The sequence below is a fragment of the Argentina silus genome (genome assembly GCF_951799395.1).
Source record: "Argentina silus genome assembly, chromosome: 9".
Lineage (NCBI taxonomy): Eukaryota > Metazoa > Chordata > Actinopteri > Argentiniformes > Argentinidae > Argentina > Argentina silus.
In genome coordinates this window covers 6,123,380-6,149,010 of record NC_139663.1, presented here as the reverse complement: position 1 = coordinate 6,149,010, position 25,631 = coordinate 6,123,380, and the positions used below count along the sequence as shown (strand labels likewise).

At 43.0% G+C, this 25,631-nt stretch overlaps 5 protein-coding genes across 8 annotated transcripts in view; 2 read left to right on the top strand and 3 right to left on the bottom strand.

The window, feature by feature from the left end:
• The window catches only part of kcnt2b (potassium sodium-activated channel subfamily T member 2b), a gene marked incomplete at its 5' end in the record, with an annotated part of 34,647 nt that extends 32,875 nt beyond the window's left edge, over positions 1-1,772 (top strand). The window contains 3 exons of the mRNA XM_083677471.1: positions 1-215; positions 355-439; positions 610-1,772. The exon at positions 1-215 is cut by the window's left edge and continues 131 nt beyond it. Coding sequence (XP_083533597.1) covers positions 1-215; positions 355-439; positions 610-727 — 418 coding nt within the window. The 3' untranslated portion in view covers positions 728-1,772. The remainder of the gene's footprint in view (positions 216-354; positions 440-609) is intronic.
• A 1,627-nt stretch (positions 1,773-3,399) lies between these two features.
• Positions 3,400-5,297, top strand: LOC310809963 (C-signal-like). Its single transcript, XM_083677507.1, has 6 exons — positions 3,400-3,576; positions 3,693-3,747; positions 3,955-4,142; positions 4,428-4,589; positions 4,746-4,856; positions 5,119-5,297. The coding sequence occupies exons 1-6, from the start codon at positions 3,433-3,435 to the stop codon at positions 5,230-5,232; spliced, it is 774 nt and encodes a 257-aa protein (XP_083533633.1). The 5' UTR covers positions 3,400-3,432; the 3' UTR covers positions 5,233-5,297.
• A 13-nt stretch (positions 5,298-5,310) lies between these two features.
• LOC310809952 (E3 ubiquitin-protein ligase TRIM35-like) lies at positions 5,311-11,043 on the bottom strand. 3 transcript variants are annotated; one of them, XM_083677482.1, is made up of 7 exons: positions 10,939-11,043; positions 10,027-10,716; positions 9,562-9,657; positions 6,641-6,871; positions 6,492-6,514; positions 6,294-6,412; positions 5,311-6,150 (listed from the first exon to the last, which is right to left on the bottom strand). In XM_083677482.1, exons 2-7 carry the CDS (start codon positions 10,561-10,563, stop codon positions 5,591-5,593), a joined length of 1,566 nt encoding a protein of 521 aa, XP_083533608.1. In that variant the 5' UTR covers positions 10,564-10,716; positions 10,939-11,043; the 3' UTR covers positions 5,311-5,590. The 3 variants fall into 3 exon arrangements, with proteins under 3 accessions (XP_083533608.1, XP_083533610.1, XP_083533609.1); XM_083677484.1 differs by having other exon boundaries at positions 10,027-10,572; positions 10,904-10,992; XM_083677483.1 differs by having other exon boundaries at positions 10,027-10,690; positions 10,939-10,974.
• Positions 11,044-15,117: 4,074 nt separating this feature from the next.
• Positions 15,118-19,723, bottom strand: gipc1 (GIPC PDZ domain containing family, member 1). 2 transcript variants are annotated; one of them, XM_083677504.1, is made up of 7 exons: positions 19,574-19,723; positions 18,541-19,176; positions 18,220-18,405; positions 17,727-17,907; positions 17,407-17,519; positions 17,209-17,290; positions 15,118-17,086 (listed from the first exon to the last, which is right to left on the bottom strand). In XM_083677504.1, the coding sequence occupies exons 2-7, from the start codon at positions 18,838-18,840 to the stop codon at positions 16,935-16,937; spliced, it is 1,014 nt and encodes a 337-aa protein (XP_083533630.1). In that variant the 5' UTR covers positions 18,841-19,176; positions 19,574-19,723; the 3' UTR covers positions 15,118-16,934. The 2 variants fall into 2 exon arrangements, with proteins under 2 accessions (XP_083533630.1, XP_083533631.1); XM_083677505.1 differs by having other exon boundaries at positions 18,541-19,170.
• Positions 19,724-22,909: 3,186 nt separating this feature from the next.
• Positions 22,910-25,307, bottom strand: dnajb1a (DnaJ heat shock protein family (Hsp40) member B1a). The gene is made up of 3 exons (XM_083677502.1): positions 24,769-25,307; positions 23,646-24,232; positions 22,910-23,507 (listed from the first exon to the last, which is right to left on the bottom strand). Exons 1-3 carry the CDS (start codon positions 24,977-24,979, stop codon positions 23,277-23,279), a joined length of 1,029 nt encoding a protein of 342 aa, XP_083533628.1. The 5' UTR covers positions 24,980-25,307; the 3' UTR covers positions 22,910-23,276.
• Positions 25,308-25,631: the final 324 nt, after the last annotated feature.

Here is a 25,631-nt window from a genome sequence, read left to right as displayed (position 1 = left end):
CCACCCCCTCCTGAGACGGAAGAGCATGCAGTGGGCACGCAGGCTGAGCAGGAAGGGGGGCCGAGGGCTCAGCGGCTCCAAGGGGGGTCCAGGGAGCGCAGCAGAGAGAATCAGCCAGCAGAGACTCACCCTGTTCAGACGCTCCGAGAGACAGGAGCTCAACGCTCTGGTCCGCACACGCATGAAACACCTGGGGTTATCGCCGTCCGGATTCAGTGAGTGTGATGTTTATGGGTAGCTTTGCATTTTCTACTGTTTTTGATTGAAGGTGTACAGTAAGCATATACTGTGCCCTTCCCTAGCATGGCCTGAGTCACATGTCTGCTGTGTCACATGCTGTGTTTCCTGTGTCAGATGGAATGACAGACCAGGGGAACAGGCTCTCCTACATCCTCATCAACCCCTCCCCTGACACCAGGCTGGAGCTGCATGACGTGGTGTGAGTACATGACATCACCATGACTGTACAGTAGGGAGTCACATATCCTACATTTCACTCAGTAAACGGCTCCAGTTTGCATGTTATTCTTGCCCATTTCTTTAAAGCTGCTTTTCTTCTTATCTGAGGCTGTCTTGGTGTGTGTGTGTGTGTGTGTAATCCCTCTCCAGGTACCTGATCAGGCCAGACCCTCTGTCTCTGGTGCCCAACCAGGGGAGCAGCCGGAAAGCCAGCGCGGGCCGCTCAGAGGGCCACAGGTTCGACACACAGGACAGTACCCATTTATGAACAGAAACAACAATGGAACACATCCGCACAAAGAGAGAGAGTGGAGGAACACCGAAGAGAGAGGGAAGAAACATACCAGAGAGAGAGAGAGAGAGAGAGAGAGACAGAGAGGGGGAAGAAACATACCAGAGAGAGAGAGAGGGAAGAAAGATACCAGAGAGAGAGAGAGAGAGAGAGAGAGAGAGAACCTACAGAGGAAGAGAATGTGCTTCACATTTTCTCTGAACATTCAGTCATGTTTAACTCCTCTTTTCTATCCAGAGGACTCTCAAGTGCATGGACCTTTTCTACAATCTGATGTTTTATTTATGCACCGTTTCATTTTCAATGTGGAGAGCTGCGCTGGGGACACAGAAGTGCATTTAATGAACATGTATTTGTATCTGTGTATGTGCATGTGCTATGTATGTATGTTACAAGCCAGACACTGCCAATTGTATCTGGACAGCCAAAGGAACACATGGATTTTGAGGGATGTATTTCTCTCTGTCTTTATGTTTTAGTGTGTTTAGTCACACTTGAGGTCATTTGAGGTAATTTCAGCAGAGCCTAGAGTGCCGGTCTGTGGTTTCATAAGTACGTTTTGTACCTTTTTACCTTGTACTGTACTATTGCTTTAGCCCTCAGACAACACATTCATTTTTCAGCTTACCAGCACAGGAATCCAAAGAGAAGTACATTGCCTGTCATTTGGCATAACAAGAGAGCTCGCAGGCACAAGTCACAAGTCAATGACATTGTTAACTGTCCTCAAAAGAGAGTCGAGGGAACCCATTTGAGTTACACCATCCTTGTCTTGAATGAAAATGAATATCCTTTGAACAAAGCTAATATTCATTGACTGTTTGTTTAGTGTCCGATGTATCTCAATGGAGAGTTCTAAGTAGCTACTCTTTCTGTCTCTATTACGGTATGCCATCTCCCTCATCGCATCACCAGCTTGCTGTTGTTGGCATGCATGTTGGAGATTCATGCATGAGTTGACCAAGGACCTGTAAGCCTTTGTACATCCTTGTCTGAAAACCCCCCCAAGAGGTTGAGTAGAGAGACGGCGCACCCTTGTGGTCAGAATGCTTCTCAGCATCCCTGCACTACTTCCTCATTCAGTGCCATTTCAACAGATGAAAATATGTACATATTAAAGTTGGTAAATCTACTCTGTCAGTGTCTCATAATTTGGATTCTAGAGGTTTTTTTTTATTTTTCAAACTCATAGTCTTTGCAAACGCACACTATCATCCCTTTCTTTCTTGCAGGTAAGTATGCTTTCTGTTCTCTCTCTCTCTCTCTCTCTCTCTCTCTCTCTCTCTCTCTCTCTCTCTCTCCCTCACTTTCTCTATCTCTATCTCCCCCTCTCTCTCTTTCTCTCTCTCTTCGTCACACACACACACACACACACACACACACACACACACACACACACCATATCCTGTATTTGCTTGCTGTAATTACATTGTTGTAGTGGCTCCAGCCTGCTCTCATCGCTTGCATATCAATAGAGGTGTTTACATCGTCATATTAATCATGTGACACAATAAGCCTTTCAGCTGATTAGCCCACACAACCCTCTATTGTCCAGACCTTCTTTCCCTTCAATATAGCAGAGCTGTATGAGTCATACAAATAGTGTCATGATCATAAAAGCTCTAAATGGCCATTTAGATCTATTTAGCTGTAGCCGGCAAATTGACTCAAATCTTCCAGACCAAAGGCAGACCTTTTCCTATGAGAGAGTAACTAAGCAAGCAAGCACGCATGCCCAGGTCACAATGAGCATGCTCTCATGACTCATATACTGTATACAATCATGTCTGTGTTTCCTAAACACAATTAAATCACACTGGTCCGCTGGCCTGTCTTGAAACTACTTTGTTAGGCGCTGAGATGCACTCTCAGATACACACAATTTCACATTCACAAACATTCTGTCATCCAGCGATGACTCATTGAATTACTTTTTGCATCTAAATTGCATGCAAGCAAATACACGCACGCACGCACGCACGCACGCACGCACACACTCACTCACACACTCACACACTCACACACTCACACACACACACACATTATCATACAGTCATGCCATGTCATTGTGAGTGTGACTGGCATGATTAAATAGGGTGTTATGATAAGCTCAATAAGCCAAATGTCAAATGTATGTGGAGATTGTGAGCTGTGTCACATTGTCCTACCCTGTCCTACTGCTCGCAGATCCCCACATGGTCTGTTTACTGATTATTTCCACTCATGTCTCCAGTGTCACGGCCGTGGGAAGAGCTTCCATATCTCTTCTCTGATCTGACCCCTTTTCCCCCAGCTGACTTGTTTATTCTCCTCATTTATCATCCATTGTTCCCCTGACACACTGGTTTTATCTGCACTTGTGTCTGTGTCCTCACCTAATGTAATAGAAATAGTCAAATAATAGTCAGAAATAGTCAATACCAACCATCTGATATCAACTCTCATCACCCATGTATACAACCCTCCCTCTTTGTCAATCACATCACACACTCTCATAGGTTGGAGAGTGACTCAGCATTCCTTTCCTTTAACCTAACCTAACCCTAACCCTGTGTTTGCTGTGTTGGGTGTGGCCATAGATTAATCATTCAACGGAAGGATTTATAAATGGAACCAGGCGAGCCCACAACAGAAACTCACTACTGGTCAAGGGATACACACACAGAGAGAGACGAAGGGAAATGGCAGCTAAAGCTTGTAGTGTTTTGATCACGGGGGCTAACCGAGGCCTGGGTCTGGAGATGGCCAGACAGATGGTGGAGGCACCCCGGCCGGTCCGCCAGTTGTTTGCCTGCTGCAGAGACCCAGACGGGCCCAAAGCAGAGGTGAGAGTAGAGTAGTAGTAGTAGCTGGAAAACAAGGAGCCTTTCTAGAACTGTCTGTGTGAGTGATCTGTCCTTCAACATTCACTGGGTTTAACCATGCATCCTTTGTGTTTCAGAGCCTGAGAAACCTGGCTAAGAAGCACCCCAATGTCATCACCATCATTCGTCTGGGTAATAGCTGTCCACTCTTTTGTTTATTCACGCTCTATCACAAGGACTATTCATTCATTCACTATTCATTCAACAGCACTTCTGTCAATCTCATGTCCTAACATGACTGTTGTCGTACTTGACTGTTGAAGCTCATTGCTCTGTGAGCCCCTAGCTCTATTTGACTTGATGCTAAAATGTGACTGCTGGTGATCTTCGCTCTACCAGACGCCACAGACCCCTGCAGCATTAAAGAGTCAGCCAAGCAGGTGGGCTCCCTGGTGGGTAAGGGGGGTTTGAACCTGCTGGTGAACAACGCCGGGGTCCTGGCACACGGCACCATGCAGACCACCAGTAACCAGGACATGCAGGCTGCATTCAACACCAACGTGATGGGCCCAATGAACATCACCATGGTGAGAGCAGAGAGCCACATAGACCCACCTAAATGACACACAAACAATAATATGTATTATTCAAAAGTTTAAAGCAGGATACTGGTATCTATGTATACTATGTATCTCTACTCTGCCCATTTTCTAACTAAATCATGACCAAAATATGATGTGTTTGTTTACCTGTGTCTAAAACGGACTAAAACTTGATGTGTTTGTTTACCTGAGATACGCAAAAATGTTTCCGTTCTCCATGTTGTGGAAAGATTAATTATTCTCTCTCTCTCTCCCTTTGGTCATCATTAGGAGTTCCTACCCTTCCTGCAAGCAGCGGCAAAGGCCTCTGGGAAACCAGGAATGTCCTGCAATAAGGCAGCTGTTGTCAGTATCTCCTCCATTCTGGCCTCCATGGCAACAGTCAAGGAGTCGTATGCCGTCTTCCCAGGAATCTCCTACCGCATCAGTAAGGTGACGCAGCACTTCATATTCCCTATCCAGCCACACCTGTCTTTCTCTCTTTCTGCACAGTCATGGCTATCCCATCACTTCTAATTGTCCTTTATGCCCTCTTCTTTAACACCCTCCTCCCTTCTCTTTTCCTGCCCCTCCTTTCCTCCCTCTCAGGCAGGTTTGAACATGCTGACCCTCTGCGCTACAGAAGAGTTCAGGAAGGATGACATCCTGTTTGCCGTCCTGCACCCAGGCTGGGTCCGCACTGACATGGGTGGAGAAGGGGTGAGTCTGGGTGTTACTGCTGACCTCAATCGTATAGAAAGGATAAGACAATAAGACAATGTGTACATAATGTACTATAGGCTGGTGTTTCCCAAACAGTGGGTTGGGACCCTGTGGCTGTTGATAGAGACAATGTTTTCATTATCTGTAAGGTCAAAAGAAAATGTAGGTGGAACAATGCCCAAAAAATTTTTTGGTGAGCTGCTGCTATAGACGGACCTCTCAAAGCTAAGCATGTGTGGTGTGTGTTTGTGACCACCAGGGGGAGATTGATGCTCCAGAGAGTGTGCAGGGGCTGCTGCGTGTGATGGACTCCCTCACTGAGAAGCAGAATGGGGCCTTCCTGGACTATAAGGGCAAGGTCATGCCCTGGTAAACTCTCACAGTCCTGAAAACAACTCTTCATTATGTTATTAACGTACATCAAATAAACACTATGGACAAATGATACTGTTCTGGTTTGTTTTATTCTCTTGCACATTTTCAGACATTTTTGCATTTGCTTTTTGCTTATCTCCCACATTGTGTATACTACACATGCTAGAATATGGTAAGGCAAACAATATCAGATTTTTTTTATGTATCAATGATGTCAAGGGCATTGGTTGTAAGATACAGTCTTAACAATTTTAATACACACACTCAGTGAAGCGTTTGTGTTTCCTAGCTGGATATTAATGGCTTGGATGTACAGTAATGTCTCTGACTGGTGACGATAGCAGAATCCTGTAACATCACCAAGTGGCGCTGTTCCACACAGCCACTTTAACAGGGCAGATCTTGAGGGGGTCAGGGTTGTTGCCGTTGATGTTAGCCCCAGGGCAGAAAAAGGGGAACATCTTCTCAGTGAAGAAGTCGTGGAAGGTGTAGATGGACTTCATGCTGATGGGATTGGAGAAGGTGACCTCTCCTAAATCGTAGTCCAGCTGCACCCTAACCTTCTTCAGGTCCCCATCTAGTTCCAGCTTGGTACTTGGCCGGGTCATGGCCAAGTACTCACCCTCACAGTGGGAGATCATCCAGAAGCCGCCCTCCGGACAGCCGGAGATACGCCCTTTCCTGTTGATGGACTGCTTGACCACACCCAGCATCCAGTCCTCCTTGCCTCCCACCTCCACCTCCCAGGCATGGCGGCCGGAGGTGAAGCCCTCGGAGCCCAGCACAAACACAAAGTGGTCAAACCGGTCAGGGTTGTCTGGGAGCTGCTGCACCACACCACTGTTTGTCACACTGGTCAGGTCCTTGTTTAGAGAGAGCCAGGAGTAGGCTGTGTTAGGATCCAGAGTTACAGGGGCTGGAGGAGGGAGAGAAGGGATTTAGTGACGCAAGAAGCTAGCATGACAACATGGTCATATCAGTGACCAATACTAATAATATAAAAACCTATAGAAATCTGTCCAAAATAAATGGCCCCCACAGTATAAAGTGAATGCTTACTGTACTGCACCAGCTCCACCATCTTCTCCCAGACCTGGTACTTTAGGGAGCTGACATGCTTGGCCACATTGATCAGCGCACCTGACACCTTCTGTGGATCCTGCTGAGTGACCTGAGCTCTGCAATAAAATTGCCAGGGGTAAGTGTCTGCAGTTAGGGTTTGAAACATTATATAAGCACTGTAGTCACATTACTAACCTCTTTTTTGTGTTATTGTAGTTCTGAAATGGGAAAAATAAAAATGTCAATACATTGTTACATTATATCTTTACATTATATAATTTGTACATATTTGCTTATATCCCTGGGGACATTGAAACATGGGAAAACGTGCAACGTCTTCTTACCTGAAGGAAAAGGGCATCATTTGAGGCAATCTCATTCTCAATAGCGATGATGGCGTGAGAGAGAGAAAGAATGTCTCGTGTGATGCTCTCTGTCTTCTTTTTCACCAGCTGTTTCTTCTCCTCCTCCTCTGCCTGCAGCAGAGCTAACCTGGCTGCCTCCTCCTTCTGAAGAAACTCTCGAAGCTCCTCAAAATCTTCTCTTATCTGTTTCTCTGTCTGTTGCGTCTGGTTCTGGCACAACATGAGAAATGGGTCACTGGACAGATCAAATATTATACATATGTGGGTCAAAGACAAACATGTAAATTTGGTGTCCAAAGGCCATTCATTTAACATAAAAAGATAAATATGTATAAATATAATATTAAATCACTCAACTGTTACCCTTCTTTTGACCCAGAAATATTTGTGTTGCAAAACTATTAAATTAAGGGAGTTATTGAGCTCTAAAGTGTCAAAATGTCCTTCAGTGTAACTGTCCAGGTTAAAATTCTAATAACAAAAGTGTTTTAAAATGTAGAAATTCATCCTAAAAATATAAATGAACACCCATGGCATAATTGTGTTAGTGTTTGCAACAATATATTGAAAAATGGGCGACATACTGTATCTAAAAAATATTTAAAAACTTGAATAACTTTTGTACGGACTTTTGCGCTTCATCAATGTCATTCAGTATAACAAAGGTAAAAAGCCATTTTAAAGCATATCACATGATGGTAAGCATGTGACAGTGTGTGACATCACAAAGAAGACCCATTGAAGACCCTCTATCAATGTGATGAGGTGAGTAAATCTCTCTGAAATATTTGATGATTTCACCTTTTCACCCTCAAAACACATGTCCTTCAGTACAACACAGAAAACATACTTTTAATGTTATTATTTTATAAAAAGCTATATTAAATATGAAAAGTAAGGACAATCTTTATAGGCCAAGGTCATTACTTTATATAGGTGGCCAAGGAACTGCCTGTTAAATATGTTTATGTATGAAATCCGTCCTTCAGTATCACACTTTTGTCCTTCAGCACAACAAAAGTTTCATGTTATACCACAATGTCACCCGTTATCCTGAATGACAGTATCTGTTATCCCATGTTTTCACTAGTTTACAACATTTAATCATGCAATTCATATTTACTTGTTGTATGAATACTGAATATTATCATTTTAAACTATTTTATGGCATTTTAAGGTATTTCAAGGCACATTATCTTTATACTGTAGATGCCATTGTCTACTAAGGAGAGGGCTGCACAGCACAGACAAAAGATTAACGATGATCCAGTTGCCAGGGAGGAAAGACTAGCCAGAAGAAAAGCAAGGTATTGTTTTCATGGTTCCATGCTACTGTCGGCAACAGAATAGGATATAATAGGATATAAAGATGGTTGGATAACACTTAACATTAAGTTGCACTATTACACTGTAGTTAATGTTTTATTACACTGTAGTTAATGTTTTATTGCACTGCAGTTAAGGTATGCCTCCATCTGATCCTATCCTATGATCCTATGTCTCCATTTCAGAGTCCCTCCGGGCATGACGAACATGCTGTGTGAGCTCATCTGAAGCCAGTCTTGGATGATATGAAGGGAAAAAAACATCCCTAACCACACTACACTGCATGAGTGATGGCCCCGTCACGCAATATAGAAATAAAAAGAATTTCTACCTCCTGAGCACGGTGCCATTTCTCAAGGGTTTCAAAGAGGTCATGTGGATTTTTTATGAAAAGTCCCATGAAAAAGGTGCACCCGATGGGGTTGGTGGTTCAGTGAAACGTTGTGTAGATGAGTTTGTCAAAAAGGGCGGTGACCTCCAGAGCCCAAAGGAGCTAGTATGGAAGCGATCTAAGTTCAGCTAGCCTGCACATTTTAAACATGTTATCCTGTTTTTACACAGTTTTATAACTTAAAAAATAGCTATAAGAAAAATACTATTGCTGCTACTAATAGTAGTTCATAGGATCATTATTGTTATTGCTGAAGGAATCACTTTTAATCAATATTTGTGGGCTGTAGTGATATGTGTCATTCAGGGTAACAAAATATTGTCATACAGTATAACACCAGTATTTTATATTCAAATACAATTACTTTATTTTGTTGACTCAGAGAATCAAAAACAAATCTCAAAGGATGAAGTGAAAGATATTTTCTTAGATTTTTGCATTTTTTTCAGTATAAGACAGGAAGTTTTTGTAAAAAAAATAAAATGTTTTGAGCTGTACCCGTGACACATCAAATATGTTGTATTCAAAATAGAATATTTTTTTCTGGGTAGTTATATTTCTGCCAGTCTAAGCATGGATATATAACCTTGTGATTATGAAAAATTGCCTCTTTTTTTTCAACACTTAGTGTTATACTGAATGACATTTTACTAGGGTACATTCATGATTCACAATAAAAATGAATTATTGTCTTTATTCTTGAATATAACTAATATAAGAGTATAGGTGACACTCCAATGAACATAAAAAAGCCTTTTAGGGAATTGTAATTGCTGTTTTATTTTTTTGTTACTTTGAAAACCTTATACGTCTTTGACCCATATATACTATATTCTCATCTGACACCGACACAATGTCAGACATATTCATTTAATCTTCAGCCATTGAAAATAATATCTTACACAATAATGATCTGAATATGTCTAATTCATCATGCCATCAATCTCTGCTTGGTCAAACCAAGGCACATATAGCAGAAAGTGCTCTGAGTGCTCTGCCAACAAACAGTCAAACACAACCGAATGAAACCATACTTCTAATGCTTCAAGGGTTGTTTTTAGTGTTTTCAAAGGCAATCCTTGGATGTTTACACAGTGACAGTGTGTGGCATTTACTACAGTCACTGTTGTGTTGATAACTGCTGATATTCCAGAGTTTCTAACACCAGAGTATTTGTTGATACCTTGATATGCACAGTTGTGTCATCACACTCCTGCTTGGCTTCATAGAGGCGTCGTAGGCTCTTCTTCAGAGGAATCACCTCTTTCTTCAACTCCTCCTAAGGGGAGAGAAAGAGAGAGAGAGAGAGAGAGAGAGAGAGAGAAGAAAGGTCTTTAGAGCTGCGGCATCTAAGAGCGTCTTGACACTCAAGCTCAAGCGAAGCCATCTGGCATACATCAATGGCTCTGGCACCCTGCATAAATTAAGCTGTTGTGAAATGTGGCACATCAATGGCAACCTGTCTCCAGTGTTTTGTAATGCTTATAAATTATTGCTAGTAATGCTGCTTCCCTCACTGATGTTTGAAGTTGTAAATTGCTTCTAGAATGCACTGTACAGAATATTTGACACAGTACTGGTTAAAAAAAATTCTAAGGGCAGGCTGATATAATCCCCAATCAGAATAATATATAAACAAGAGACTAACCTTGAGATCCTGAGCTCCCTCATCAAGTGGACACACTCTGTGGCCCTGATGTCTCTTGGATGTGTGACACACACAGCAGAGCACCTCAGAGTCATCCTGGCAGAAGAGCTTGAGAACCTCCCCGTGTGTGAGGCACTTCACCTCAGGCATGACCATGTCCTCTTCTCCCCTGCCTGCCCCTCCGCCTGCTGAGCCCTGGCCCTTCTGCTCTCTGATGAAGGTGTCAGCCACATTCTTCAGGGCCAGGCTGACCGTGGGCTCTGTCAGAGAGCACTTAGTCCTGCACACAGGACATTCGCGCCTGGCCTTCTTCTTGTTCCAGAACTGCTGTAGACAGTCCCGGCAGAAGCTGTGGCTGCATTTAAGAACCACGGGGTCCCGGAAGACCTCACAGCACACAGGGCACGACAGCTCCTCCTCAAGCATAGAGGCAGAGCGTGAGGAAACCGCCCTGGGACGCAGGGACATGGCCACTTTGGGGCTCTGCAGGAAGGAGAGTTTCCCAGGCTGGGAGGAAGCCCTTGGGCGCAACGACATAACTGGTACCTGTAGACTGAGAGTAGCCTACCGTAGTGTCTTCCTTTCAGTGGAGATGTCCTTCACCAGCACTGTAGAACCTCCAATATCTTGAGGACAATGTTCTCCCGGCTTTGTCACCACACTCCTACATGCAAGTGCAGAGACACTGATCTGCTAAGGCAGCACAGTGTGGACACAGCAAATAAAAGGACATAAGATGGAATGCTGTAGGTGACCCAGACTTGAAGAACAGGTCTGGCTCTATCTCTCATGAATAAGGTCAATGTCGCCACCCCTTTTTTTTTTACCGACCCCTTGTACCTGCCCACAACAGGATTCCAAGAACCCTGACTGATACCTGTAGACTGAGAGTAGCCTACCGTAGTGTCTTACCTTTCAGTGGAGATGTCCTTCACCAGCACTGTAGAATCTCCACTATCTTGAGGACAATGTTCTCCCGGCTTTGTCACCACACTCCTACATGGAAGTGTAGAGACACTGAACTGCTAAGGCAGCACAGTGTGGACACAGCAAATAAAGGACATAAGATGGAATGCTGTAGACTTGAAGAACAGGTCTGGCTCTATCTCTCATGAATAAGGTCAATGTCGCCACCCCTTTTTCTTACCCCCCCTGTACCTGCTCACAACAGGATTCCAAGAACCCTGTACTCAGACACACCCAGTCCAAGTCCAGCTGACCCGATTGTCCCTGTTTGAAAGAAAGAAGAAACCAGGGCATCATGCTTTGGTAAAGTCTGGATCAATGAGACAGGCCTCAGGCCTGTTTGCAGTAAACATAATTGTTATGGGTATGCTGGTTGTTTAAAGGTTGACCATATCAGGAACAATGATGGTATGGGAATCTGAGCATCTCATTAGTAAATCGGTACAAATATCAAGAACAACATAACAGCAATACGATTGTTTTGCAGATAGGCTTAATATAACTGTAATGTGAGACAGAATTACTGCCTTAGCAGTGACCTTCTGAAGTAGACATGCCATATAAGATTACCATACCATGGTATATTACATTACCTCTTAAGCCCTACCATTGAGAGTAGAGGTGAGAGTGATTTGCTGTCTAGTTAAAACTCATGTATTTTTCAAGAGGTGCAATGTGGATAAGACTGTGCACAAACACACACATGCACAGGTGGTGCTCTGCAAATGCTTGTGGTACACACAGGGCCGGATCATGGTCCTGTGAGGCCCCATGGCACATGTCTTTTTGTTTTCTGACCTATAGAGGCCGTGTGGATTAAACATTGACAAGCATGGAGTTCCTGCAACAGCAGAAGCCAGCGGGGGACGACAAGATCACCTATCCGCCGGGGGTGAAAGAGATCACGGATAAAATCAGCAACGGTGAAATGGTCAAACGGTTGTCGGTAGGATGGACCACCTATTGGCTACCTGTCATATTGACTTGGAAGTGGCTAAACATAACCGCTTCTTGAGCCTCATTGCATCAATGTCCACACACTGGCACACTGCCAACACCCCCCTAACTTTGTAAACATGTATGTAAACTCCCATAGCAGCTATGGATAGGGATCTGGATGCTTTTCAGATCAGTCATATCATTATGTCAGAGTGCATTCATGACGTTTTCATTCTATAAGCACTATGATGTGTTCTGTGACGTTTGTGATATTTGTGACGTTACATGGTGATGTTTTAATTCCCTTTATGATGTAATTTTGTGAGAAGCTCAATAGCACTCACTGTGTCTTTGTATTTTGAAATAATGTCATGTTGATATTAGATACTTTATGTGACAGTGTCTGCAGGTTGATATTGTTGATGGTAGCATGGTGTCAGTGTTGTGTGTTTGTGTGCGTGCGTGCGTGCGTGCGCCTTCTTTCAATTATTACAAAGCAATGTGTCTTTGAAACTTTCCCAAACACAATATCTCTGCCAGAGAAATGGCCCATTCCTTGAATATCTATTCTCACCCAGACAAGCTGAAAGCAGCATTACACCCTAGCAAACAGTCCATCGAATGCGTCTCGGTTTCACGTACAACAAACCTGTTCGAAATGTTGGGAGGTTTCTCAACGAAACGGCATGTATTTAGCATACTGTCCGAAAGCAATTCATCCGAAACCACACAGACGCTCAATACTGGGCCCATTGCTCACCTGCCTTGCCCGCTCTTTTTGACTGACATTTTTCACCCAGAAAGTAGGCCAAACTTGCACTGCCAGCTTGTCTCGTATACTATTCTTATGTAGTTATTCTTAGTTTATAAAGACATGAAAATAAAATAGCTAACGGGTGTTATTGGATACTATAGCCTAATCAATAACGGGACATAAAGTCTCTCTACAATATCTTATTTTCCATTTCGCAAGCTACAGTAGGGGCGGCGTTTTTAAAGCCCATGATGTGTGAGTGTGTGGGTCAACAACCGCATAATTTGATTCGGGTCTACTTTTCAAAGCAATTTTGCGAAGACTTCTTTTACTGTAGCTAAATGTGTCACTAATAGAATTCCATAGAATTCCTTGATTGCGTAATGCTACGTAATCGAATGTTGCAGTTGCGAGGAATCCGAATCCATCTCTTCGATAGAGCATCACAATACAGACACATTCTTATCACTTCTGAAGAACTCCATAAATTAGTTATTCTTTGCTCGCAAACAAGACAGTCACACAGCGATAACCTTACATTTTACAATATTAATTACGGACGACAATGGACGACCATTACTTTTCAGGCGAGAATACGAAATTATAATTAAAATTGTAGTTTTAAAATACAGACTTGTATTGAAAATGTAAACCTTAGTGCATGGGGTTATCATTGAAATGTAGGTGAAATTGGCTCAAATCACTGTATACTGTTTTTCTTTTTACCAAGCAATACAAGAAACAAATACTGTTAAATATCTCATGCATTGGTGTAGGGTTTATTATGAATGGCTTTTAACATTCTTTTTGTAGTTTTTAAGAGTTCTGAGAGGGGAAAATGATATGTTTGTTGTCAAATATCCTTTGCCTTAAGAGACAAAATTAGTTGTGTTTACCCTATGTTTCCATGGTGTTTCTTTCAGACTTCTCATATGAGAGGGTGAATCAACTCAATGCCCTCAAAGGGCCTGACAGCGAATACATCGCCCAGAGCTATGCTGAGATAGTGGGAGAGAAGTATTGCTATGCCCCAGCAGGCTGTGAGGACTTCCTACTCTGGGTGGATGACTGTTCCCCAGCCTCACCCCACACTCTGGATGACTGTTCCCCAGCATCACCCCCTACTCTTGACAGCATGGAGTGGGAGACCAAGATGACAGTGGATTCTGCTGAGTTTCAACTCCTAGCGATGGGAGAGGAGTATGAACAGAGCTGTTCTGCTACCAGCCTGCTTCCTTCTGACGAGCACCTAAAGCCAGTGTCAGTGGTTGACATCAAATGGGCAGCTACCTAAAATAAAGCCATAGCTAGTTATGGTAAGTCAAATAACGAACGGCTTGTCATAATATGGCACCCTTCAAACTGTCCTGTTATGCAGAATGAACTGATTTGTTGATGAATATTGTATCATGTCACAGCATATTGTAGAGTGCCAACCAGTGGCTCAGTTGTACAGAAGCACTGTACTCTCCGAGAGGCTCTCATTTTAAGCATGCACTGTATGTACCAAGGGGCCCAGGTGTTACGCTCGATGTATGCACCGAGGGGCCTGGGGGCCCTAGTGGTCAACTCACGCTTTAAGCACCGAGGGGCCTCACATTGTAAGCGCTGCGGGGCCCAGGGACCCTCACACTGTAGGTGCCAAGGGGCCCAGGGGCCCTAGGGGTCAGATCATGCTTTAAGCCCCAGGGGCCTTGGGGCCCTAGTGGTCAGCTCACTCTTTAAACACCAAGGCGTCTGGGGGCTCTCACACTGTATGCGCTGAGGGGCCCAGGGGCCCTAGTGGTCAGCTTACGTTTTAAACACCAAGGGGCCCGGGGGCCCTCATATTGTAAGCACTAAGGGGTCTGGGGGCCCTAGTGGCGAGCTCACAATATAAGCACCCTGGGGCCTAGTGGTCAGCTTGTGCTGTGCGCACTGAGGGCATTGGCGTTCAACTTCCTTCAGAAGTCTTGGGCCACGCACCGCACGCGGACTGAGGCTGGGATGCCCCCTGGTAGTCCGAGGCCCCGGGGCACTGGCCCCACTGGCCCCACTGGCCCCACTGGCCCAGTCCATAATCCAGCCTTGGGTACACACTGCAGGAGGTCATGTGTATTGTTTCTCTAAGTAAATGTTTCTGATAGCAGGTGAAGGCAAACAATCAACCTACGCAAAATACCAGCTGACAAAGGCCTGACGTCAGGTCGTTTACTGTTAACACTGAAGACCAGGATAACTATCCACAGATTTGACCTCTTATTTCATACACTTTGTTCTGCAAGCTATCTGGGGCAACGACACGGTAGCATCAATAACGTCAGAGACATTTCTGTTGAACAGTCAGAGGCGGCAAAGAGACTCATTTCATACTTGTCATTATTTGCCATTATATAATTAGACATTGAAACAGTGTAATAGAAAGCCTTCAAAAACAATGTTTTCATCTTCAGTCAGTGTTACAGTGTCTACCATCAGTCTTTTATGACAGTGACCATTTAATTATACTTCAACAGCATTTAAGAATGACAAAAACAACCAAACCTTTACTACAAAAATATGTTCATACACATAGATATCGCAAGAATATTGAAAAGAAACAGCAAAAAGTTATGAAAAAGAACATTTTTTATGACTATGCTGAGTAGTTGTTTTCTATGTCTTGAGACTTTGACCTAGCCTATATTGCATTGTTTCCTTATATTCAACTATAAGTCACTCACAGTAAAAATGACTTAAAAGAGAGTAGTTTGGTTTGATAACATGATCTTTCTGCTACTATAATAGTGTTCAGATCCCTTCAATAATATTCCAGATCCTTCATTGCATGACTACCAAGTTGTGTATTTGCATAACAGTGTAATTCCAACATACAAGCAGTACTTTCCTTCATTTATAGACTGACTTATTACATATTTGCATAACTATTTGGTTCCATCATCACATTACGACCACTTTGGTCCCTAATGAATACACTACTGGAATCTCCGATGCTTTGAGCATGGTAAGAATGTTTATCTACAGACCAGAAGTCAGTTAAAACACAGATGAAATTCCTCAGGAGTGACACAACCCACATACCTTTTAAAAAATCCTGCAAAACATTTCTTAAAAAAATCAAGGCTTGTACAGTTCACAAACCAGGGCACCTATGTTCATAGATTTCTTTTCTCCTTTAAACTTACAAGAACTTCCAATACTGGAATATCCTTGTAAAAAGGTATTAATACTGATTTTCTTAATACTGGAGTCTCCCAAATGTATGGCATAGGGGACCATTCTGTATTGACCAATATAAACTTTGACTGGGATGTGCAGCAAGGCAAGGGCAGCTTGTCTCCACACAATGTGGCTTATTCACAGCAGCAAAGACTGTAGTTGACAAGCCACAGAGAGGGAGATGATTTTGTAGTGATAGTGCCTACAGTATGCATGCATTGTAAACCTTCAGTAGCCAAAATACTCCCTTCACTTAACCAACAACACATACAAACCAACAAAACTCACACTGAGAATAAGACCATAAAAGCACATGCTAATAAGACTCCTAATCAATGTCTGTAACAGAGTGGTTCAGAACAGCACTGTACAAGGGCCTGGGAACAAGCAATGTAATACACATTTCACAGCACAGCATAGAACATGGTCGAGTCCGGTGCTGTGCAGTGACTGTGGTGGCCGCTCCAGTGAAGTACAGTGCAGTTTTTACAGCGCAGTGCAACACAGTGCAAAGTGAAAAATCACAGTTTGTTTTTACTCAATATCAAAGGTATGCTTGTGTAAGCCACGGTTCCTCATTTCTCCCATTTGTGCTCAGTATGTTCCATAAAGGACTACTGGAACAAAGACATGGGGGGGGTTAATGGTCCACAAACAGTCAAGGGGAGTGTCAAACAACCATGTTTGTGGTTCCTGGGAAGCCCCGGAAGACATATAAAAGCACTTGCATTCAATAGTCTGACGAGAGCATTTTCAGCCTAATAATACTGTTAAGACAGGTGGGGCCACAAAGCTAGTGATCACAGGGTTCATTTTTCTCTCCCATACATTTTCTCTCTCTCTTGGATAGTCTCCCAAAGTGTACACTCCAAATAAAAGTAGTAGAAGTGCACTGAACAAAAAAAAAACGTTAAAACGCATATGACGACACTGTAGTGACTCCTAGTATCAATGTAGTAGTAGTGCTGTTTGTTGTGGGTGCCACAGCGGTAAAAAAAAACAACCCAAAAAACCACACAAGTTGTTCTTCGGATCCCTCCGGTTTCCATGGCTACAGCCGGCCGACCTTAGCGTCACCGATGGCGCCCCAGACGTCAAACACAAATTCATCTGGGAAGGCAAAGTCTCCAAGTGTCTCATCCAAAGCCTCTGCGAACTCATCAGGGTTCTTTTTGTCCTTCCCCAGCTCCACCATTGTAGCAGCTGACAGTTGAGGGAGAGAAGTGAGAGAGGGGTTAACCACCACACAGAAGAGTGTCAACAAACAAATCACACTTTTAGTAGAGAATTTCATATGCAAATCTCACTCTCACACACTTCCTTACCCAGCTCACTGTCTCTGATTCCCATGTAGCTCTCAAGGAGGTCATCCACCTTCTCAATGGCCTTCTCTTCAAATGCAGATGGCTGATAAACAAATCCCATGAACATATTTAGGATTTGCAGCACTGTTAACCATTTTATTGGCTAATAGAAGAACCAACTGAGATTATACACACACACACACACACAAACATACTCACCAGCTCCTCCACAGTGGCAGGACCCTTGGAGCGTAGACGCAGGGTCCCCCTCCCTGTCCCTAGCTGGGTTCCTGAACCTGACCTGGCACCTCCTGACCTCTGGCTGATCATGTCTACATAGGTGGGCCAAGAAACACAGCAAAACACAAATATATCAAAAGGAACACCATGTATTCACAGGAAATGTGTGAAAAGTCAGTTGTTTAAAAGAAATACATTTCCAGAATCTAGTGCTTGTTTGTGTACGATTGCTCATTCCTAGGAATAATCAGTGCACTATGCATTATGACTTTCACACGGACACGCATAAGGACACACACCAAATGCCTTCATGGGCTCCACCATCTTCAAGCAGAAGTCCTTCCCCTTAGGCAGCTCCTTCAGCATCTTGGCAACCTCGTAGTGTCGACAGCCAATGAGGCCGTGCCCATTGATTGACTCTATCATGTCCCCCACGTTAATGACCTGGATCTGATGGATGACGCTGCCCTCTCTTATTCTCTGGAAAACACACACACAGGGTGAGAGAGGAGTATAAATAGAACACAATTATACAGATCAGCAAGTTGATTCACTTGACTTAAATATGTCAGGCTAACATCAAAATACAACTTCCATATGAATAATAGGTAACTTACTTTATTTGTTATTATGTTGTATTAGTCAAGCTACAAGAGAATCAAGCTCCGATTGAGGCTCAATGCTTCAAACACTCTCTTTTTTTGGTTCTAGGTTATTTTTAGTCCTGTGATGCGTTTCCTGCCAGCCTCATGCAGGGGTGACTAATAACTCATTTCCTACAGTGAAGCCCACCTTGATGAAGGCGTAGCCGGCTCCGTTATCAGTGATGGTCAACCCCAGCGCATCTTCACCCTTAAACACCTCCACCTCCTTCCTCTGGCCTTTGATGTGGGCAAAAATAAAGTCTTCCAGCCCAATCTGACCCCCCAGTAACTTCTCCATGTCCACCTTGTGAGTGTTCAGTGTGCAGAACATAACCTGAGCAGAGAAAGAACAGATCAGAGAATGTCCTACTGTGCAGAACTGAGAAAGAAAAATAAATAAATAATAGTATACACACACACACACACACACCTAAGCAAATGGCGAAATGTCAGTTAATCCATCTCTCACCTCTGCTGGTGGGATCCCAAAGGCCTCTCCGATCTTGGCGTAGAGCTCACGCACATTGCTGAAGCCCTCTATGCGTCCTGTGGGGCTGCCGTGAGCAAGCTGGGTGTGGAAGATCAGGCGGGGTCGCAGGCTGGTGGGTGGAGGTGGCAGACCCTCCTGGGCGGCACCCTCTCCTGACCCCACGCCCCCTCCATCAAGGCCGTCCATCCCTGGTACGTTCAGGCCCGCCCGGATTGGCTCAGCTTCCTCATTCTCCACCAACGGAGATGCCTTCTTCCTTCTGCCCAATCCAAGTGGCATTTTAGTCCTTCTGTTTGTCTGTGCACGTTAACAGAGGGAACAATGTCCTGAGCTGCAGTGGTAGCTGGCCAATGACTCAGCCCAGCATATGCCTCCTTTGCACCAGCCCTAACACCACTGTGTCTAAAACAGGGACAGTGCTGCTAACCTTCACCACTCAGCAGTTAGTTGACTAGTCTCTACTGTCTCTTGTTTAGTGAGCAAAAAAAAAAACTTTTCCAGCAGCTCCAAGTGTGTTGCAAGCTACAACAACCAACTGAACTGAACTCAGGCCTGGCAGGAACTGATGTAGCTTGTTAGATAGAAGTCCTCTCTAGCAGCTAGGGTCCTCTGCATCTGTGGACAGATTATCATAGAAGTTTAAACATGTACCTGGCAGTGTGTCGTTTTCTTTAGAGTAGCTAGTCTAGATGTAAAAGATACATTCTTTACTGAACCAAGACCCATGTGACCTTAAAGTTACAGTGGCAACATGAACACTTTTTCAGAGTGCTGCTATTATGCAGCTAACTAGCTAGCTAAACTAGCCAGATAGCTAATCATCTTAAATAGCTATTGCTTAGCTAGCCATCCAATTAGTAAGAATATTCTTAGCTAGTTGGATAAGAGGATACCGTCAATTTAATTTGACACGCCTCTATTTGAAAGCCACTTGGCTAGCTAGATACGCTAACTTACTAGCTAGCTTGCAAAGCTGTATGAAGGAGGGAACATGGCAGACCAGGCATCTTACCAGAGCTTAGCTAGCTAACTAGCCAATTTGTTGCGAGATGATTCAATATAAATCCAAAGGCGTGGAGCAACGAAATGGCTCGCTATTTCTTCATCTAAAACGGTGTGGAAGTGAATTCCATGCAGCATTTGACTGGCAAATATGGTGAAGATATCAACCTAAACTAAGCCAGGAGTGAAAGGAGGATGATCTCTGACGGTATGTGCTCAGCGGGGGTGGGACTTGCATCGGGCTTCCTCTTGTCTCTAAAACTGAAGTTGAAGCGCGTTGTTGCTGCCATCTACAGTTCCTAACAGAGGACAGGGAAGCGGGCTACGGTTCCTAACAGAGGACGGGGAAGCGGGCTACGGTTCCTAACAGAGGACGGGGAAGCGGGCTACGGTTCCTAACAGAGGACAGGGAAGCGGGCTACGGTTCCTAACAGAGGACAGGGAAGCGGGCTACGGTTCCTAACAGAGGACAGGGAAGCGGGCTACGGTTCCTAACAGAGGACAGGGAAGCGGGCTACAGTTCCTCACAGAGGACAGGGAAGCGGGCTACAGTTCCTCACAGAGGACAGGGAAGCGGGCTACAGTTGCTACTGTCGGTGGGTCGAGACAAATGTTTTCTAGATGGGCTCGATCCGCTCTATTCTCGACCTCGGGGGTTAGGAGACAGACACATAATTATAATATGGGGAGACACGCGAATGCATTATTGTTGGAAAGTTGTTTTTAACTATTCACAACTCCATTATATACATGGGGTGGCTAAATCCTGGTCTAACTCTCTGTAATGCATTATATGTTTTCTATAACGTAGGAACAGCGAGGTATGACATTAACAACAAAGATAGAGGCATTGGATCAATACAAATTACAACACAACATTTACAGATCTTTTTTGTTTTGTTTTTAATGTTCAACAGCTATACAAGAAAAGCAGGTAACAATTCAATCCAATTCCAAAATACATATAAACACAGATAAACAGACATCCCTACATTACAGAAGAAAACATATAATAATTTAAATTCAGTAAGTATAATCAAAAATCACATTATATAAGTTAAAGTTAAAAAGTTAAAGTTAAAAATAGACCACTTCTTATTTATTACCAATTGTAAAGCTTTTATGAGACCATCTATTTTAATAATAATTAAATAAATGACATTTTGGAGCAGACTTTAGACATTTCTGTTCATAAATGAAGAATTTTACAATTAATAAGTAATTCTCTGTTGGCAAAATACACTGATGTAAGTGATTTTGCTTTTATGAATGTTTTATTTTACAATTTTGGAATGACCTAAGTATTTTTGGTTGTTTGAACATTCATTTTGAGCTTGTCATGAAGGACATTATATGCTATTATAACAATAAATGCAAAGCTGTTGAAACAATTCTTTATCCTTATTTATAAACGGAACATTCAACATTGTATCCATACATATTATGCCAAATCTGACATCATGGTTGACCAGGGCATGGACCGAAATAAGACAGACAACTATAGTTTGTACATAATCGATTTATTTAGTATTCTGCAAGTTTGCCAGACGTCAAATCGACTTCATGCAAAGGGGAAATTATTATTCAGTCGAAGCATAGGAAAAAGCCATCTAAAATTAACATTTAAGTTCCATAAGTCCATCAAAAGCTTAGAGCTTCCCCCCAGACTGTATGTAAAAAAAAAACAACTAAAAACTAAAAAAAACTTGGGAGTCACTGTTTAGAACTAATAATTACAAATAATTTCAGTAATTGAAAAACAACTACATAAACAATAGGTAAAACAAAATGCTTACACTTTTCCATAAAAAGGAAAAACATTTGCAAATAAAGCAAATATTCTTTTTTTTAAACAAAAAAGTAAAACAATACAGAGATTACACATCTCTACATTCATGTTTAACCACATGTTTGTGTGTCACTTAAAATTAATAAAACTAAAAGTGGAACTCCACAAGGAGTGGAATGATAAGAGGCAAGTCACTGACTGTAGATCAGTGTTCTCATCCATATCAGACAACCTGATGACAACCAGACCAAGAGGAAAATATGTATTTAAATGTGATAACACTCAAATAATTCAGACATATTTTAACCATATTTGATTACAATAGCTACATGCACAACTGACTAACTACTTGGCAAATTTCACAGCTGTACGTCTTGTGTCAACTGTTATTTTGGAATGATTTTCTGAAATGATATTCTATTGCATTCAAGAGTTAGGACTGGTTTTGCCTCAAGCACTGCACTTCAGAGTCAATTTATTGCAAAATAGACTTTGTTTGACCATGTCAAAGTATATGGTAGGGTCTAAGGTATTAGATACATAAAATGAAAAATGGGTGATCATCTGAATGGAAATGACTTGCATAGAGCTTTAAAAGCAATGTTGAGACAATAGCTAGTTTCACAGTTTTAACAGAGCTAGGGAATATCAAAAGCGCTAAATTGCACTGGCTTTTTGAACAACTTAGAGTCAATGCAGAGTAATCAGGTATACAAGTTTCACTGAAGAATGGGCATACAATTCCATACTTAGGACAATACAGATCTCAGTCAGACAAGTCAAAAGTTAGGGGTCCTACAGAGTTCAAAGCATGACACCATCTTATAATTTCACATATAACATGAAGTTAGTTTCCACACACACACACACACACACACACACACACACACACACACACACACACACACACACACACACCTATTTGGCACAGAACAACTCTTCCTTGAATAACTGCAATCTATACAATCTGATCAGCTATTGAATAGCTGTTGAATATGCAGGGAGATTCCGGGAGTGTATTCCTAAATGAACACCAGACATTGTGGAATATAAAAGCATTTACTTCTCTATGTCTGGGTTTGAACATTACTTGAAAGTTGTGCTCAAGAATCCCCCTGTTCAGCCCTCCCATTTAGATAGAGAAAATCCTCTTAATTCCCAGCATTTTTGCCCACAAGTTTCCCTACCAAACTCAGTTTCAGAATCTCACACATTAACTTCACTGCAAAGTAATACTGGTGACCCCAAAAGATATATGCGTTATAATCATAAGGTAAAGATATAACATTCAGGCATGTTTCACTGCACCTGAGAGTCGAGACATTGTATACAAGTTGCCTGCAACAAATGCTCTGGAAGCATTATCAAAACAGTTTGAGATACCACTCAACTCAAAATTGTATTTCCGTGCTCTGCACAAGCATCTTTGACTCTACTGATTCTTCCCCAACCAGTTTCATTGTCCTCCTTACATGGCCAGACCCCATACCCCTGCCATAGGCCCAAACACAAGCATTTCGAACCACACCCGTGGGCCCCCTCCCCCCCCCTCCCCAGACGTTTCCTTATCTCTCCTTCATGTGCTGTGAACAGCAAATGTATTATATAACTGTGAGCAGGTAACATGTAATACTACGTATGATAGATGAAAAAAATGTGTGATGCACAAAACACCAGAAAGACACTAGAGTGGTGACGATAACATTTCTCTGTCAATTTCTTAGTCAGATAGCACTTCATCAAGCTGGTGACCATATGATTATGGTCAAATAAGATTTATGAAATAACCTGGTATTTCACAACTACTCTATACTGGGCCAAGGGTAAGTTAGGGGTAACATGACTGGACAGAAGGGAGAGAGCCCTGGGCATCGTGGACTGACTGTCTTCATGTTTGTTAGGTTTCTTTAAGCCACTATTTTATTCAAGGCGGAAGAATCTGGCCCAATGCATCACGGGCACTCTGACCCAACTTTTCAGGAAATTTCACCACAAACTCCAGGACCATGTCACCCCTCTTCTCAGGGCACTTGGACAAGGGCAGTCCTTCTCCGACAATGCGCTTCTTCATCCCAGGTTTGACAACATCTCTGGAGGTCACAGTGACAGTCCTGCCATCCAATGTGGGAGCATTGACTGAGCATCCACACAGTGCCTAGTGGGAGAGGGGTTGAAAGAGAGACATATCATAACAATTAGGACAGCATGCTATTGACAAAGTATTATGAGCAATAGGAAACCATTACCAACAACTCAGTGAACAAAACAGGTAAATTAGAGACAAAGCACTCACATCTCTAAGTGATATTCTTGCAGGATAGATAATATCGGAGCCCTCCCGGCGGAATACAGGATGGGGTTTGTCTTTGACCACAAACACCACATCAGCCGGAATGTTGGTGGGTGTTTCATCTCCCTCCTTGGGGAAGGTGATCTTCGTCCCTTCCTTCCAGCCACGCTTGATGTCCACGGTCAGGATCTTGTCCTCGCTGCGCATGGTACAGCGATCTGCATTCAGGCGCTTGCGGGATATTTTCATCTTCTTGGTACAGCCTGAGAACACCTCCTCCAGGCTCACCTTCAGCTCGTGCACCACTGGAGGATCTTTTTTTTTCTCACGCCCCCCATGGGGACCCCCGGGTCCAGACTTGAAAGACCTCTGGAACCCACCCATGCCACCCATTCCCCCCATCTGTCCCATACCAAATGCTGCGAAGGGGTCATCGGTGTCCATATCATCATCCCCGTTGCGTGTAAAGAATTGGTCGAATGGACTCCGGCCACCGAAGAACTCTGTGAACATGGCATGAGGATCTCCATGGAAGGTGTAGTTGTAGCTGGGGCCATTTGGACCTCCACCGCCTGAGGGGCTCTTTAGTCCTGGTAGGAGTGAAAACACGAGGGATCAAACTAGTCATCACTTCTCACAACACACATTAAACAGCTATTGCTAATACCAATCAATAATACCTTTCTGGATGATTAATACTCCATAGTCTAGTTAATAGTTGACACAAGACGTACAGCTGTGAAATACTTATATTAAAAACACGCTCATTTTCTATAAATTCAAAGTAACGTGTTTCAAATTCATCTGTGTTTCTTTCACTTTACTGACAGGTTTCAATGCAGAACAAGCATGAAAGTTCCAGCAAGTTCTAGAACGGTGACCTCCAGTGCTCAGTGATTCAGCCAAAACGACGAACGTTTCCAGAGCTAATGTTACAACAATCCCCAATGAAAACGAACCACAACACGAAACAGTTGCCAGAAAATAAGAGTCAAACATATAAAAACAGTAACTTTAGCATGCATGTCATGTTTGGCTGCTTCTTGTTTCACGTACAACCATAGACACGGACAACTACACCAAGGTTACAAGAATGCACTAGAGAGGTGTGGAACCATTCCGTTACCTTCTTCTCCATATCGGTCATAGATATCCTTTTTCTTCGCGTCGCTAAGGACATCGTAGGCCTCGGCGATCTCTTTGAATTTATCCTCTGCTCCAGTCGACTTGTTTTTATCCGGATGGTAACGCAGGGCCTGTTTTCGATACGCCTTCTTTATCTCGTCCTCAGAGGCGCCTTTCTGTATACCCAGCACTTTATAGTAATCTTTACCCATTACAAGTATTTGTTAACTACTGAGATTCATAAAACCATCGTTAATTCAGGGATTACTTTTTTTTTATCAAGCACTGTCGCGCTCGCGTCCGCTACAATTCGGAACGCTTTGCTAGTTGCTGGTCGCTAGCTGACAGCTGCTGCAAGCTACTAGTCCAAATCCTTATTAAACAGCCAAGTGTGACCTATATTGAACTAGACACCGGTCTACGAGTTGCATCAATTTCACTCCCACTTCGCTGAATAGACAAATGGGTTTACTGTGACTGGTACCGTGGCTACAACACTATTTTCACCATCGCTAACCATGCAAAGAAACTTCCAGAACTGCCCTGATGTTGGTTGCTGTGAACATCGCATTTCCGAGTGCGATGAAATCCCCACCCCTTGCTTACGTCATCGCTGTCAAGTGAACCCCTCTCCCCACTCATGCAGTAGTTGCCTGTAGTAATAGATTATTGGATAAATACCATCATATTGTGTGTATTTAGTTTTGACATGGGTTGAAAAAAAACGTGTGAAAGTGAACCCATGTGAAGAACTATGGTGAAAATGTAGATATTGTTATGTTTTAGAACATGTTCCAATTCAAATAATAGATACATCAGTATACCTCTGCAGGTTATTTACTTCCTACATTGGCCTACTTTTAA